The 15036-nt window shown below is 40.8% G+C and overlaps 1 protein-coding gene across 10 annotated transcripts in view; it reads right to left on the bottom strand.

Annotated features, from left to right (window-relative positions):
• The window catches only part of ABI1 (abl interactor 1), a 125501-nt gene extending 111102 nt beyond the window's left edge, over nucleotides 1-14399 (bottom strand). For all 10 annotated transcript variants that reach the window (XM_054725662.1, XM_054725660.1, XM_054725667.1 and 7 more), the window contains exon 1: nucleotides 14194-14399. In XM_054725662.1, coding sequence (XP_054581637.1) covers nucleotides 14194-14310 — 117 coding nt within the window. In that variant the 5' untranslated portion in view covers nucleotides 14311-14399. The remainder of the gene's footprint in view (nucleotides 1-14193) is intronic.
• Nucleotides 14400-15036: the final 637 nt, after the last annotated feature.

The raw sequence follows: 15036 nt of genomic DNA, 5'->3' as shown, positions 1-15036 counted from the left end.
AGTGAGAATGTCAAAAATATGAAAAATGACCAGTCAGAAATTAAGCATACACTAACAGAAATAAATAATAATTTAAAGGGATTCAACAGTAGAGTAAAGGATTCTGAGTATCAAATCAATGAGTTGGAATATGAGGAAGAAGAAAACACCCAATCAGAAGAGCAAAAAGAAAAGAATCCAAAAATATGAAGACAGTGTAAGGAGCCTCTGGGACAACTTCAAGCATACCAACATTCGCATTATGGGGGTGCCCGAAGGAGAAGAGACAGAGCAAGATATTGAAAACCTATTTGAAGAAATAATGACAGAAAACTTCCCCCACCTGGTGAAAGAAATAGACTTACAAGTCCAGGAAGTGCAGAGAACCCCAAACAAGAGTAATCCAAAGAGGACCAAACCAAGACACATCATCATTAAAATGCCAACTGTTAAAGACAAAGAGAAAATCTTAACACATTAAGCGCCCAGGCTGTTTTGTCTTCCAGACGGAGAGTATAGTGTCAGTCACCGGTAACTGACTGGGCGCTTAACGTGTTAAAAGCAGCAAGAGAAAAGCAATTAGTTACCTACAAGGGAGAGCCCATAAGACTGTCAATTAATTTCTCAAAAGAAACTTTGCAGGCCAGAAGAGAGTGGCAAGAAATATTCAGTGATGAATAGCAAGGACCTACAACCAAGATTAATCTACCCAGCAAAGCTCTTATTTAGAATTGAAGGTCAGATAAAGAGCTTCACAGACAAGAAAAAGCTAAAGGAGTTCATCACCACCAAACCAGTAAGACATGAAATGTTGAAAGGTATTCTTTAAGAAGAAGAAAAAAAGGATAAAAAAAATATATGAGCAATAAAATGGCAATAAATACGTATCTATCAACAACTGAATCTAAAAATCAAAATAAATGGCCAAGGAATCTAATGAACTGGTAAATAAAATAAATAGAATCAGAGGCATGGAAACATGGAACAGAGTGACAAATCTCAGAGGGAATGGCATGGGAAGAGATTAACCAAAGATCTTACCTATGGACACAGACAGTAGGGTGATGAAGGCCTGGGGCCGGGTGGGAACCAGATTGGGGGGGGGGGAGGGGAGAGAGGAGGAGAACATCTGTAATACTCTCAAGAATAAAGATCTTTTTTAAAAATTCTTGGTTAACATATATTCACCCTTCATATCTCAACTCCAACATTACTTCCGTAGGGTGGCAAAAAAATAATTTTCCTCACACCTTCTAAGTTCTTCTAGCTGGGCGAATAATGAGACATTAATAAGAGAATATGTCCAAAATTTATTATGGATATACATGCAGAATATGAGACTCAAAGATTCATTGGGCAGTTGAGGTTTAGATGCCATTTTGGATAAAGAAGGAGGAGGGAAGAGTCTGGGATTTCAAAGGGAAAGCAGGTAATTTACAGGTAGTGAACTAATTCTTGCTGGGCCACCCAGAAACATGGAACACAGACTGAAGTTCAACAAACAAGCTTTGCTTGATTTCTCCCTGTCAGCCACATTTAGTTTATACTGTGATGCTAAGGTGATGATGCTCCTTCCTTTAAGCAGGGTTTTCTATATGAATTCCTTTAGGCAGGTAAAGAGAAAGGATCAAAGGTTTCTTTCGGAGTCTGTTCCTTCTAGAGAGCATGAGAGAAAAACATCCAGTGAGAGAGAAACAAGAATCAGTTGCCTCGCTTACGCACCCGGACCAGGGATCAAACCCGCAACTTAGATTCGTACAATAACTGGGAATCAAACCTGAAACCTTTTGGTGACAGGACGATGCTCCTACTGGCAACTGGGACAGGGCTAAATCAGCTCTTCTATAATAACCAGCTTAAAATCAATATCCCAAAAGGCAAATTTTGGGGTGGCATAATTTTGGTCCCCTCAACTTATTTGACACACCAGGTTAGATGGGGATACCTGATATATACTCTTGTCAACATGTACTTCCCTAGATAAAATTTACTATAGTATGTAAGGATGTGCCCAGCTTGGAGAGCTACAGTTGGGGATGGCCTGTCAGGTCAGTGGATCAACGGCAGGAAGGCTGGGAGGAGGCACTTCAGGAGACAGGGAAATTAGTGTCTTAGGAAGACCCTGTCCTGGGGGCAGCCTGATTGTGGCTGCAGGTTCATAGGTTGAGGGTGAGGGTTCGAGAACAGAGGCAGAGATTATATCTAATTCACAAAACACACTCTAGCATATAACAGGCAGTAAAAAGATACTGAATAACTGAATGGGTGACAAACTAATTTATTATCTTACTGCATATTTATTATTATATATTACATTAATATAATTATACATATTTCATTTTACTGAGCATTTCTCTTGGAACTTCTACGGTTCCAACTTCGGAACCTGTAAAATTTCTTCAAATCAAATTTGGAACATACTCAAATTGGAAATAAATAAAATAATTACTACATCATTTTAGCCCAACAGGTGTCACTTAGTTGGTTGAGCATCAGTCCATTCACCAGGAGGACACCAGTTCTATTCCCGGTCAGGGTACATGCCCAAGTTGCAGGCTCAGTCCTCAGTGAGAGGTGTGCAGGAGGCAGCCAACTGATGTTTCTATCTCTTTCTCCCTCTCCCTTCCTCACTCTGAAAGTAATAAAAACATTTTTAAAGTAATCATAATAAAATAAAATCCAGACTCCTATTAGTAATACCACAAAAGGAAGACATTAAGTCTACTAAACCAATCATTTAAACCAAAGTTCCTCAAAGTGTGCTATTCTGAGGGTTTAGGATCCCTAATTCTTTCAGGAGTTTCCAAAACTATTTTCATAGTAATACCAGTTATTTGCCTCCTTTTCTTTTCTTTATCCAAAAATATTTTTCATTAATAGATTTCACACGTCATGTGTTTAATGGAAAATCATGTTGTGTAAATAGTCCAGTAAACTTTTTCTATTTATGTTTCAGATCATTTAATTTTTCTTCAAAATCTGTGATGTTTTCAAAAGTAGATCTTGACATGAATTTGACTGATCAATTGATTCTACAGGATAAGCTCTATAGCAGTGGTCACAAACCGGTGGTCCATGGACCACTGGCGGTCGGTCTGTGAGGTCCCAAAGGTTGGCGACCGCTGCTATATAGGATACAGATTCAAAATCAGAAGTATCTTGATCAAGTAAGTATCCATGCTATTATTTTAATTCCATGACTTTGAGGTAGGAATCACTAAGTTTTCTCTTGGAATAGAATTTCTCTTGGGTTCAAAACTATTATTAAGATTTCCAACACAAGGTGTCTCCAGGACTGGCCTCATATTATGAGTGCTGAGTAAAGATCTATTCTGCTGTTTCTGCAAGAGAAGTTTGGTGCTGACCTCTGCTACCCTCTCATTAGACTTGTTTAGTTTATTCACCAATGACTTTCTACCTTCTAATTCTTCTCAGTAGAATTGCTTATATTTTTCCAATCCTATTTTGTTACAATCTTGAGAAGTTTTCATTTTGGAAGAGTTCATATTCCAGATCTTTATTTCTGAGTTCCAACTGACATCTCATTGAAGCACTATGATGCTTATTAACAGCTCTGAGGTGTGTTTTTTTAGATACTCTTTGGATCTGTAAAAATAGATTGCCTTCTTTTAATTTTTCTATGATATCCTGCCTTCTCTTCTGTGTTGACATTTGCACTGATAATGCAAAAGCAAAGTTGACTAAATTACTAGCCTCTTAGCACAAATGAAGACAGTGTCACCAAATGTATTAGTAGTCACTGAGTTCTTTACTGCCAACCACTCAAAGGAAAAAAGTTAGCTTCACTTAAAAATGTGCCGAAACTGGTTTGGCTCAGTGGATAGAGTCGGTCTGCGGACTGAAGGGTCCCAGGTTCGATTCCGGTCAAGGGCATGTGCATTGGCTGCGGGCACATCCCCAAGGGGGTGTGCAGGAGGCAATGATTCTCTCTCATCGATGTTTTAGCTCTCTATCCCTCTCCCTTCCTCTCTGTAAAAAACAATAAAATATATTTAAAAATGTTCTCACACAGCTGGTGTGGCTCAGTGCTTGAATGTGGATCAACCCATGCAACAAGAGGTCTCTGGTTCAATTCCTGGTTAGGGCACAAGCCCAAGTTTCGGGCTCAATCCCCAGTAGGGGGCATGAAGTAGGCAGCCAAACAATGATGATGTTTCTATCTCGTATATGTTTCTCTCTCTCTCTCTCTCTCCCTTCCTCTCTCTCTAAAATAAAAAAAACAAAACATATTTTTAAATGTTCTTAATAAAGCAGAAAAAATACTAATCTTATTCAATCTTGACCCTTAAGATACCTTTTAAGGTTCTGTGTGACAAAATGGGTAGTCTACATAAAGTATTATGTAGACAGTATTACAGAGGGCCCCCATATGCCCCCCTCTTTGCCTCCACTCACTCCCTGCCCCATCCCAGGCCTTCACCACATTACTGTCTGTGTCCATGGGCTATGCATAAGTATAAGTATGTAAGTATCTAATCTCTTCCCGTTCCCCCCTCACTTGAGATTTGTCAATCTGTTCCATGCCTCCATGCCTCACCTTTTTTTTTTTATTTCTTTATTGATTAAGATATTACATGTGTGTCCTCATCCCTCCATTAACCCCCCAAACCTCCCCCCTACTCATGCCCTCACCCCCCTGGTGTTCATGTCCATTGGTTAGGCTTATATTCATGCATACAAGTCCTTTGGTTGGTCTCTCCTCCTTATCCCCACCCTCCCCTACCTTCCCTCTGAGGTTTGACAGTCTGATCGATGCTTCTCTGTCTCTGGATCTGTCCCTGTGCCTCACCCTTTTTTGTTAGTCAGTTTATTTTGTTCATTAGATTCCACATATGAGTGTGATCGTGTGATACTTGTCTTTCTCTGACTGGCTTATTTCACTTAGCATAATACTCTCCAGGTTCCTCCATGCTGTCTCAAAGGGTAAGAGATCCTTCTTTTTTACCAGTTAATAATGTGAATTTTTTTCAATAGATGGAGTTATACATATGTTGATATATATGCGATTTGATATGTATGCTATTTTGTTGTATTGACAAGCTTCAAAACTTCATATGTCAAATTTTCTGAAGGTGTTAACATCATAGATATTTTTACACTTAAAAATGTCGAATTTCGTGCCAAAACAAGAGCATTTGCAGAAGTTTTAATTCATTACTTTATTTTGAAGAAAAAGTTATCATATACTTCGGGAAGCTTATGGTGAACATGCTCCATCTCAAGATACTTGTGAACGTTGGTTTAAACAATTTAAAAATTATGATTTCTATGTGAAAGACAAAGAACGTCCAGGTCAACTGAAAAAGTCTGAAGACCAACGATTATTGAAGATGCATGTCAAACTCAAAAACAACTTGCAGAAAGATTAAACATTGCTCAGGGAACAATTTCCAATTGTTTACAAGCAATGGGAAAGATTTTAAAGGAAGGGAAATGGGTGCCACATCAACTGAACGAAAGACAAATGGAAAACCGAAGTCATCAGTAAAATGTTGCTTCAACGGCACAAAAGAAAGTCTTTTTTGCATCAAATTGTAACTGGTGATGAAAAGTGGATTTATTTTGAGAATCCCAAATGCACAAAATCATGGGTTGATCCAGGTCAACTATCAACATCGACTGCAAGGCCAAATCGCTTTGGAAAGAAGACAATGCTCTGCAAGTGGTGGATCAGGAAGGTGTGGTGTATTATGAGCTTCTAAAACCAGGTGAAACCGTTAATACTGATAGCTACCAACAATGAATAATCAATTTGAACCACACTCTGATCGTGAAACGACCAGAATGTTCCAGAAGACACAGCAAAGTAATTTTACTTCATGATAATGCACCATCACACACTTCAAAACCAGTTAAAGACATGTTAAAAGATCTTGCTTGGGCACTAACCCATTTGGCTCATTGAGCGTCGGCCTGAGGACTGAAAGGTCCCAGGTTCAATTCTGGTCAAGGGCATGAACCTTGGTTGCGGGCACATCCCCAGTGGGGGGGGGCAGGGGAGGGTGCAGGAGGCAGCTGATTGATGTTTCTCTCTCATCAACGTTTCTGGCTCTCTATCCCTCTCCTTTCCTCTCTGTAAAAAATCAATTAAAATATATTTTAAAAAATAAAATCTTGCTTGGCCCTAGCCAGTTTTGGCTCAGTGGATAGAGTGTCGGCCTGCAGACTGACGGGTCCTAGGTTTGATTCCGGTCAAGGGCACATTTGCAGGTTGTGGGCTCGATCCCCAGTAGGGGGCATGCAGGAGGCAGCTAATCAATGATTCTCTCTCATCATTGATGTTTCTCTCTCTCTCTACCTCTCCCTTCCTCTCTGAAATTAATAAAAATATTATTTTTTTTAAATCTTGCTTGGGAAGTATTAACCCACCCGCCGTACTCATAAGAACTTACTCCTTCAGATTACCACTTGTTCCGATCAATGGCACAAGCACTTTCTGAGCAGCACTTTAAAACATACGAAGAAGTGGAAAATTGGGTCTCTGAATGGTTTGCCTCAAAACAAGAAAAGTTCTATTGGGACGGTATCCACAAATTACCTGAAAGATGGAGGAAATGTGTAGCTAGCAATGGACATTACTTTGAATAAAGCACTTTTGATGTTTCTCTTGAAATTATCGTGTTTTCTTTGATTACAAAATCCGCATTATTAACTGGTACACCTAGTATAGCTGCATAGAATTCCATTGTATAGATGTACCACAGCTTTTTTATCCACTCATCTACTGATGGGCACTTGGGCTGTTTCCAGATCTTAGCTATTGTAATTTGTGCTGCTATGAACCTAGGGGTGCATATATTCTTTCTGATTGGTGTTTCAGGATTCTTAGGATATATTCCTAGAAGTGGGATTGCTGGGTCAAAAGGCAGTTCCATTTTTAAATTTTTTGGGGGGAAACTCCATACTGTTTTCCATAATGGCTGCACCAGTTTGCATTCCTACCAGCAGTGTACTTTTCTCCACATCCTTACCAGCACTTGTTGATTTCCTGATGGTAGTCATTCTGTCCGGTGTGAGGTGATACCTCATCGCAGTTTTAATTTGCATCTCTCTTACAAATTGGTGACACTGAGCATTTTTTCATATGTTTATTGGTCATCTGTATGTCCTCTTTGGAGAAGTGTCTATTCAGGTCCTTTGCCCATTTTTAATTGGATTGACTTCCTTTTAGTTGTATGAGTGCTTTACATATTTTGGAAAGTTAACCCTGTATCAGATGTACCATTGGAAAATATGTTCTCCTAGGGTTCACTTTTCATTTTTTGTTGCTGTTGTTAAATCCTCACCTGAGGATATTTTTCTGTTTTTCCCATTTCTTTTAGAGAGTAGAAGGGGGGGGGGGGGGAGGACAGAGAGAGAGAGAAACAATCTATGTGAGAGAGACTGTCAGAGACAGCAGGAACACTGCTCAGCACTGCTGTTCCGAGTTGTTCTGAGTCCATGTATTCTTCTCAATTCTTCCCTATTACGCCAGGGCAGGTCCTTCTTGAACCCTGACCACTGTACTATCTGTTGGGAACTCAGTCCAACAAGTATCAAAAACAGGTTAATTCTCGGCGGCGGGGCAGACAGAGAAACCATGAGAGGTTGTGGGTGTATAAGAATGAGTCTTTATTGCAGAAGCCAGTGGCCATATAGCTGTCAAACAAAACAATTCCTTACAGCAAAGTCCATACAGGCAGGCAGTCAGACACCAGCTGGTTAACATGTACATCTTTCCCACAAAAGCAGCATTAATCTCTGTACCCACAGGTATTATCTGAGCAGCTGCACACTGCCCCCTAGACTCACCGCCTCCCATCATAGTGGTACCTGAAATCTCCAGCTCAGCAGCTTCTCCTGTCTCCCCTGCCCAGCACACTGGCTGGTCTCTGTAGCTTCAAATAATAACTAACTCTGAGCTTCTCTCTTCCAGCACAATGGCTGGTTAACCTGGGAGCTATATCTGAGCTCTCTATGAGTTCTTAGCCTTATATCATGGCAGTACCAGCTCTCAGCTCCTTCTGAGCTCTCTAGCCTCTCCCACACACATAGGAGCTACATTTTCTGTGCTTACCATCTCTGCTTCTTCAAGCTCTCTGCCCAGCTGCTCTCTCCCCTGGTCAGTGACAGCTTATATACATGCTCAAACAAGCTCTAACAAGAGACACACTTTGCCATCAGCATTTGCTACAGAAAGGCACTTCTGTGCAATTCAGTTGGGATTCCCAGAGATCAGTATCAAAGGCTAATAAGGGTTCCCAGGCTCAGAGTCTGATGATTCTCAGGCTCAGGGCAGGCCGTGGCCATTCTGGTGTATTGAGAACAAGGCCTCTATGCTCCCATTGGCCTTGACTATCTGGGGACACTGGCATGGTTCCTACAGAGACACAACAACTGGTTGCCTCCCCCAGGCACCTCGATGGGGGTGGGGGGCAGGGAGCGACCCGAAATCAAGGTATGTGCCCTTGTCCAGGAATTGAACCCAACCCTTCAGTGCGCAGGTCGGCACTCTAACCACTGAGCAACACCTGCTAGGGCCCTTTTTCATTCAGATGATGGTTTCTTTTGCTAGGCAGCCTTTTAGTTCAATGCAGTTCCATTTGTTTATTTTTTCCTTGCCCTAGATTTATCGGCGAAAATTCTGCTCCACAGGATGTCTTGAGATTTTGTTGCCTATGTTGTCTTCTCGGATTTTTATGGTTTCATAGCTTACACTCAAGTCTTTTATCCATTTTGAGTGTATTCTTGTGTATGGTGTAAGTTGGTAGTCTAGTTTCATCTTTTTGCATGTGCCTGTCAAATTTTCCCAACACCATTTGTTGAAGAGAATCAAAGATTTTTTTTCCCCCCCAGAGGATACTGAAGAACTCAAAAATAAACTAATGAAAACATGGGAATTGCAGGGCTGGAAGTGATAAACAAACTACTAAAAACCATCAGAACTGTCACTTTGGACACAATCTGATTCAAACTCATCCTTTTATAGAGGATAAAATACAGTTAAAGGCTGGTGAAAATATAGAATGAGGAACAGAACCGAGTTTCCATACTGCTTGTACAGTTCATGTAAACTTTTGAGAGCTTTATGTGCTAGGCATTGGGCAGGCACTGGAGATACAGAAATATACAAGAAAAGCCTAGACCTGCTTTCTTAGAGAACAGCATCAAATGTCAAACAGGCATAAGAGTGTTACAGAGGAAATATACAGGATTCATGGGAGTCCTTAGGGCATGTACCTTGGTTGCAGGTTCCTCCCCAGCCTGCAACCAATGTGTTTCTTTCACATCAATAATTCTGTCTTTCCCTCTCTCTTCCATTGTCTCTAAAAATCAATGGGAAAATATCCTCGGATGAGGATTTAAAAAATAAATAAAAATAAAAGTGCAATTGTAAAAGTTCTACCATTTCCAATCTGTCCTAATCTCCTCAATCACTTTGTCTATCTTTACCTGAATCTAGTTTGTGTAGAAATCAAAATGTTCCAAAACATTTTGTTTTGTTAACTTCTAATTGTTTTACAAATTTTCTAATCAAAGTAAAGCTGAATCAGAATAGAAAAAACAGGCAAGGATACACAGAAAGAAAAAGGATCCACTGAGCTCAGGGAAAAATGTGCCAAAGCAACCATCCCCAAATTACACACATACCAGTTCTTATATTTGCCACTTGGAATTCAGAAGAAACAATGGTAAAATAGTTGTCAGGTTCCCAGACATGCCCAACGAGAGTCTATCCCATGACATTTCTAAACATAGTCTGAGTTCTAGACTCATTTACAGCTGGAGGCAGTGTGGCATAGAAAGAGCACAGCTGTGGAACCTGTGGAACCTGTCCGAGTTGGGCAGAAATCCTAGCTGCCAATTACTATCTGATCCAACAAAATTCATTTAACTTTTTTGAGTCCTAATTTCTAGATCTTTAAGAGAATACCGGTTTGGCTCAGTGGATAGAGCGTCGGCCTGAGGACTGAAAGGTCCCAGGTTTGATTTCGGTCATGGGCATGTACCATGGTTTCGGGCACATCCCCGGTAGGAGGTGTGCAGGAAGCAGCTGATCGATGTTTCTCTCATTGATGTTTCTAACTCTCTATCCCTCTCCCTTCCTCTCTGTAAAATAACCAATATATCTTAAAAAAAAAAAAAAAAAGAGAGAGCCAAAACCGGTTTGGCTCAGTGGATAGAGCATCAGCCTGCGGACTCAAGGGTCCCGGGTTCGATTCCGGTCAAGGGCATGTACCTTGGTTGCGGGCACATCCCCAGTGGGGGATGTGCGGGGGGCAGCTGATCGATGTTTCTCTCTCATCGATGTTTCTGGCTCTCTATCTCTCTCCCTTCCTCTCTAAAAAATTAATAAAATATATATTTTAAAAAAAGAGAGAGAGAGAGGATATTGCCTATCATAGAGAGGTTTTACAAGGATTAAAGTTAATACAAATCAACCAGCAGCATCTATTACAAAATAAGTACTCAATAAATAGAAGTATGCATATTGCCCTCATCCCTTCTCTATTACCTTCTATGTTACCATCTTTTTTTATCCCCTATCCTGCAGTAAGCACCCTAACTCAGTATTAATTAAATAGAACTTAGAATATACAATCAGAAAATCTGGATTTGATTCCAGGCATTATCTCTTATGAGATATGGAACTTCAGATTAAGTACTGAATTTCTCTGAACCTTAAATTGCTCATGATAAATATTTTAATAATTGACTTCATTTATAAATTGGCATAAATTGTTCAGTACATAAATTTTAGCTTTTACCTATCCCAAAGTGCTCCTACTCAAAAATACCTCCTCCAAGATCGTTTGCATAAGGAGCAAATTAGCATAAATTAGTGTCGTAGGACGAAGAAATAAACTACTAAGTAGCTCACTGATAAGATCCCTTTTATACTCCCAAACTTTAGGATATACTTGTTAACCTAAATAAAACTCATTTATTGAAGGAAATCCAAGCCAAAATTTTAAATTAAGATGTTTCTGTCCTTACCCAACATAGCAATTTGCATTCTGAGAAACCTTTCTTAAGCAGTCTCTACTCGTTTTAGCTTAGCTCACTTCCTATTCCCTCAAAATAGTTTCCATGATAAAGGCAGTGTGGACCCTAAAGAAGAGCAAATAGAACTGTCTAGATAAGTGTGTTCAAGTTAAAGAATAACTGTCTTTGACATAATCTACTAAAAAAAATTCAAACTGGTCAAAAGATGGAAAAAAGGCAAAGATTTTTCTTTGTCTCTCTATAAAAAACACTTTCTATTTTAAATATTATTTTCCTGAAACAATTTCAAAAATCCTGTCCTATTTGAGAGAATGTACATTTTGGACAAGTTTTGCTATTAATAATACAATTTAATAATTAAAGTCAATAGGAAACAAAAAAAACTAATGAAGAACTCAAGGACTCAACCACACTACAGCCAAAAGAACCTGTCAACGAAACACCTTATTCTAGCCTTAGCTGGTTTGGCTCAGTGGATAGAGCGTCAGAATGCCAACTGAAGGATCTCAGGTTCTATTCCAGTCAGGAGCACATGCCTGGGTTGTGGGCTCGATCCCTGGTGGGGGGCATACAGGAAGACAGCCGAGCAACGATTCTCTCTCATCGTTGATGTTTCTATATATCTCTCTTTCCCTTCCTCTCTGAAATTAATAAAAATCTATTTTAAAAAAATACTTTGGTCTAACTGGACTGTACTTCCAAACTGTAGAAAAACAACAAAATGAAAACTGAATTCTTAGGATAAAAATCACCTAGGCAGTAATTTAACTAACCTTAAGAAAATTCTCAAAACATAAGTAACCACATACTTTCCCTGAGAGGAGATTATTTATGTAGGGTGTTGATTATAACCCAACCATGTATACAAAGGATATAGAAAGATCTCAAAAGAGATTCAAATGAGTATTTTTAGTTCTCTTGGTTCCCTATACACAGCACCAAAGTTAGCAGTACAACAGCTCACAAATCAGCTACCACATCAACTTCCACAAAATCTTCATCTTCTAAGCCTGTCTGAGCATCAGGATGGCACCTAATGCATCATGCAGTCCAAAGTTTAAAGGCTACTAAAATAAACATCTCTTTCCCCCAGTAAGATCAAAATACCTCACTGATGTAAAGTTTAGGACCACAAAAAAGAAAATTGGAACCACTGATGGTGGCTCTTGGTACCATGGTACTAATAGTACTAGCATGTTTAAAAGAGGCTACGTGAGAAATAATATGGTTTATCTTAATTAGGGATATTACCAATAAGTCTAAAAGTGCTTCAAAGTTACATGATGGTAGCAGGAGGGGAAAAGGAAATCGGACAGATAGGGGGGAAAAAAGCTTTACAGCAGACAACTACCTGGAAAAGAAATAGTCACCAGACAGGTTAAAACATGTTTGCATTTGCCAATACTTGGTAGTTACCACACCATATATTTGTCAGACTTCCCAACATGCAAAACAAAAAAAAAGCCACCTTTGTGAAGTACTTATCTTCTGACTTCTATAAAGAAATTACTTCTGTAATGGGGGCAATTTAACTTCCTGCCCTCTCCCTTTGACTCAATCAAAATCCTTAAAACCTTCAGCAAACTGACATTCACCTCAATTTGAAGGCTTTTCTGTTAGGTTGAATAAAAGTTATTGCAGTATCAATAAACTCTAAGATCACTTTTCTATTTGAAAACTATATCCACACTTAGAGATTTTAGAGTATTTTAAAAAGGCTAAATATAAAGTTTGTAAAAACAAGAAATACAGTAGATGTGGCAGCCATTCAACAAGTTTATCAGTAAAATTCCTCAAGTAAAAGTTTTAAAAAAAATTGTGAGATAAATTCCTCGTTGTGCTACTGAAGATAGAATGTTACTAATATGGAAACTGAGAAATATTCAAAATATTCTGAAAACAGAATCTCCTTCTAAAAATAAGGAGGAAAAGCATTTGCCAACATAGAAACTACTGGTTCTTAAAAATGATAATCACATGGGAGGCTTTCTATAAATACTTTAGTTCTGAATTGCAATAATCCTAATCTTTCAAAGCATATTTCGGTCATGCCTTATCACTAACAAGCGAATTTTTGGTGCCATTATATTGATACAAAGTATTCTGCTACTTTTTTTACTTTTCATAAACTGTTGGTTTATGAAAAGATCTACAAACAAACTACCGAACCATAATTCACTTTCAATCATTAAAATAAAAACAAACAAGTATCTGTCATAGTTAAGGCCTCCAACTTTTTCTAATAAATCTACAATAACTAATACCGTATGGTTCTAAAACTGCATATGTTCTAAACCTCCATAATCAATATGGAGGCATATTATATACATTTACTTAAGTTGGAAAGAGAGGAACCTTCAGGAAATAAGCAACCGGCGATTACACCATTCTACTTTAAGTTATTTAAGAAGCCAACAATTCAAGAACTTTTGGGGAAGGGAGAATTTAAGACATTTTCCAAGCAGTTGAAAATCATTTGTGTTTTATAATAACGATAGCCCTAACCACCTCTGGACATACATTACGGTGGGGCGGAAGTGACAGTGTTGGGAGGGGGGAAAGCCCGACTTGAAAACGGACAGAGATGCAAACCTTCAATTAAAGGAATTTTGAGATGAACTTCTCCGAAACGCCCTCACTCATTTCCCACTCGCTTCCTCCTCTCCTCGGGGAGGTCTGTGTAATTGTGACTCATGACAAATTTTTTAAATAAATAAATAAATAAAAGACACACCCTCTGGGTTGAACTGACATAATCGCCCCCACGGCACCCTCCCTCCGCCGACACACACCCCGCTTTTCCTCTGCCTCTGCCGCTCCTCCCCGCGCCTCCTCCCAGCCCCTTCCCCTCCCCGCCCTCTCCGTCCGGGACCCCGCTCGGAGCGGAGGCAGTGAGGCTGCAGCTGGGGCTCCGGACACAAGCCCGGCGAAGGGCAGGGTGCCTGCCGAGGGCCGGCGCGACTCGGGGGTTCCCCCCGCCCTCGCCCATTTTCTCTCTCCGCTTCTACGGGTTTCAACCACCTCAGCTACTTCCTGTATCGCAGCCCGGCTCCCTCAGCCCGACCTCTTGCCCCGACTGGGGCTTGCGGCGGGGACCCGGGCGGCCGCGGAGGTCCAGGCAGCTTCCCACCCCGCCCAGTGTGGGCTGGGCGCTCGGCGGCGGCGGCGGGGGCTCGGCCCGCCCGGCCCGCGCCGCCCGCGCCTCACCTGTATGTAGTTGTTCTCACAGTAGTCCGCCACCCGGGTCAGGTTCTGGTAACTCTCTATCAGCGCCCTCTTGCCAGACGGGATTTCCTCCTCTAGTAACATCTGCAGCTCTGCCATTTTCCACCCCTCCGCATCGCTTCCTCTCGCGTTAAAGAGACAGGCTGCAAGGTCCGCCGAGACGCCGAGCACCTCGCAGCCCGGATACAAACCGCTTACCCGCCCTCCCGCCCAGTATTGTGGGACTGCACCTCCTCCGCTTCCTCCTTGCTGTCTCCACCCCCTCCACCCACTTCGCGCGACGCCTCCAGCTCGTTCTCTCGCGAGCCTTCAGCCTTGCCCTCCTCCTCCCCCACCACAGGATGGTTTTTTTTTTTTTCTTTTGACATGATCTTCTGGGAATTGTAGTTTCCCACAGCCTCCCCGTCGGAAGCGCATGCGTCCTAGAGAGCCTCCGAAAGAGAACACGGACGACTGGGAGTAGAGTGGGGGAGAGGGAAAGTGCGAGTTTCCTAAAAGCTCCTGAAGGAGGCGCCACAGGGTGATTCCAGAGAAGAAAACATTTCCCGAGAAGGCTGTGAAACTGCAGAACTTTGAACATGGAACCTACCTCACCCCATACTCCCAAAATTTATTGAGGATATATCATAGGTCTAAATATACATGTAAAGTAATAAAGTTTCTGTAGGAAAGCATAGAGTAATTTCACAAGCTTGGGCAGGCAAAAGTTTCTGAACTAGAATACAATAAGTACTAACGAAAAAAATTGATAAATTGCCCTTCTTTTAAAAATCTTTATTTTTCAGATTATTACACTTGTTCCGTTCCCTCCCCCCCCTCCCCCCC

This window comes from Eptesicus fuscus, chromosome 2 (genome assembly GCF_027574615.1).
Source record: "Eptesicus fuscus isolate TK198812 chromosome 2, DD_ASM_mEF_20220401, whole genome shotgun sequence".
Taxonomy (NCBI): Eukaryota; Metazoa; Chordata; class Mammalia; order Chiroptera; family Vespertilionidae; genus Eptesicus; species Eptesicus fuscus.
The sequence above is the reverse complement of the archived record's forward strand: the minus strand, read 5'-3'. Positions and strand labels throughout refer to the sequence as shown.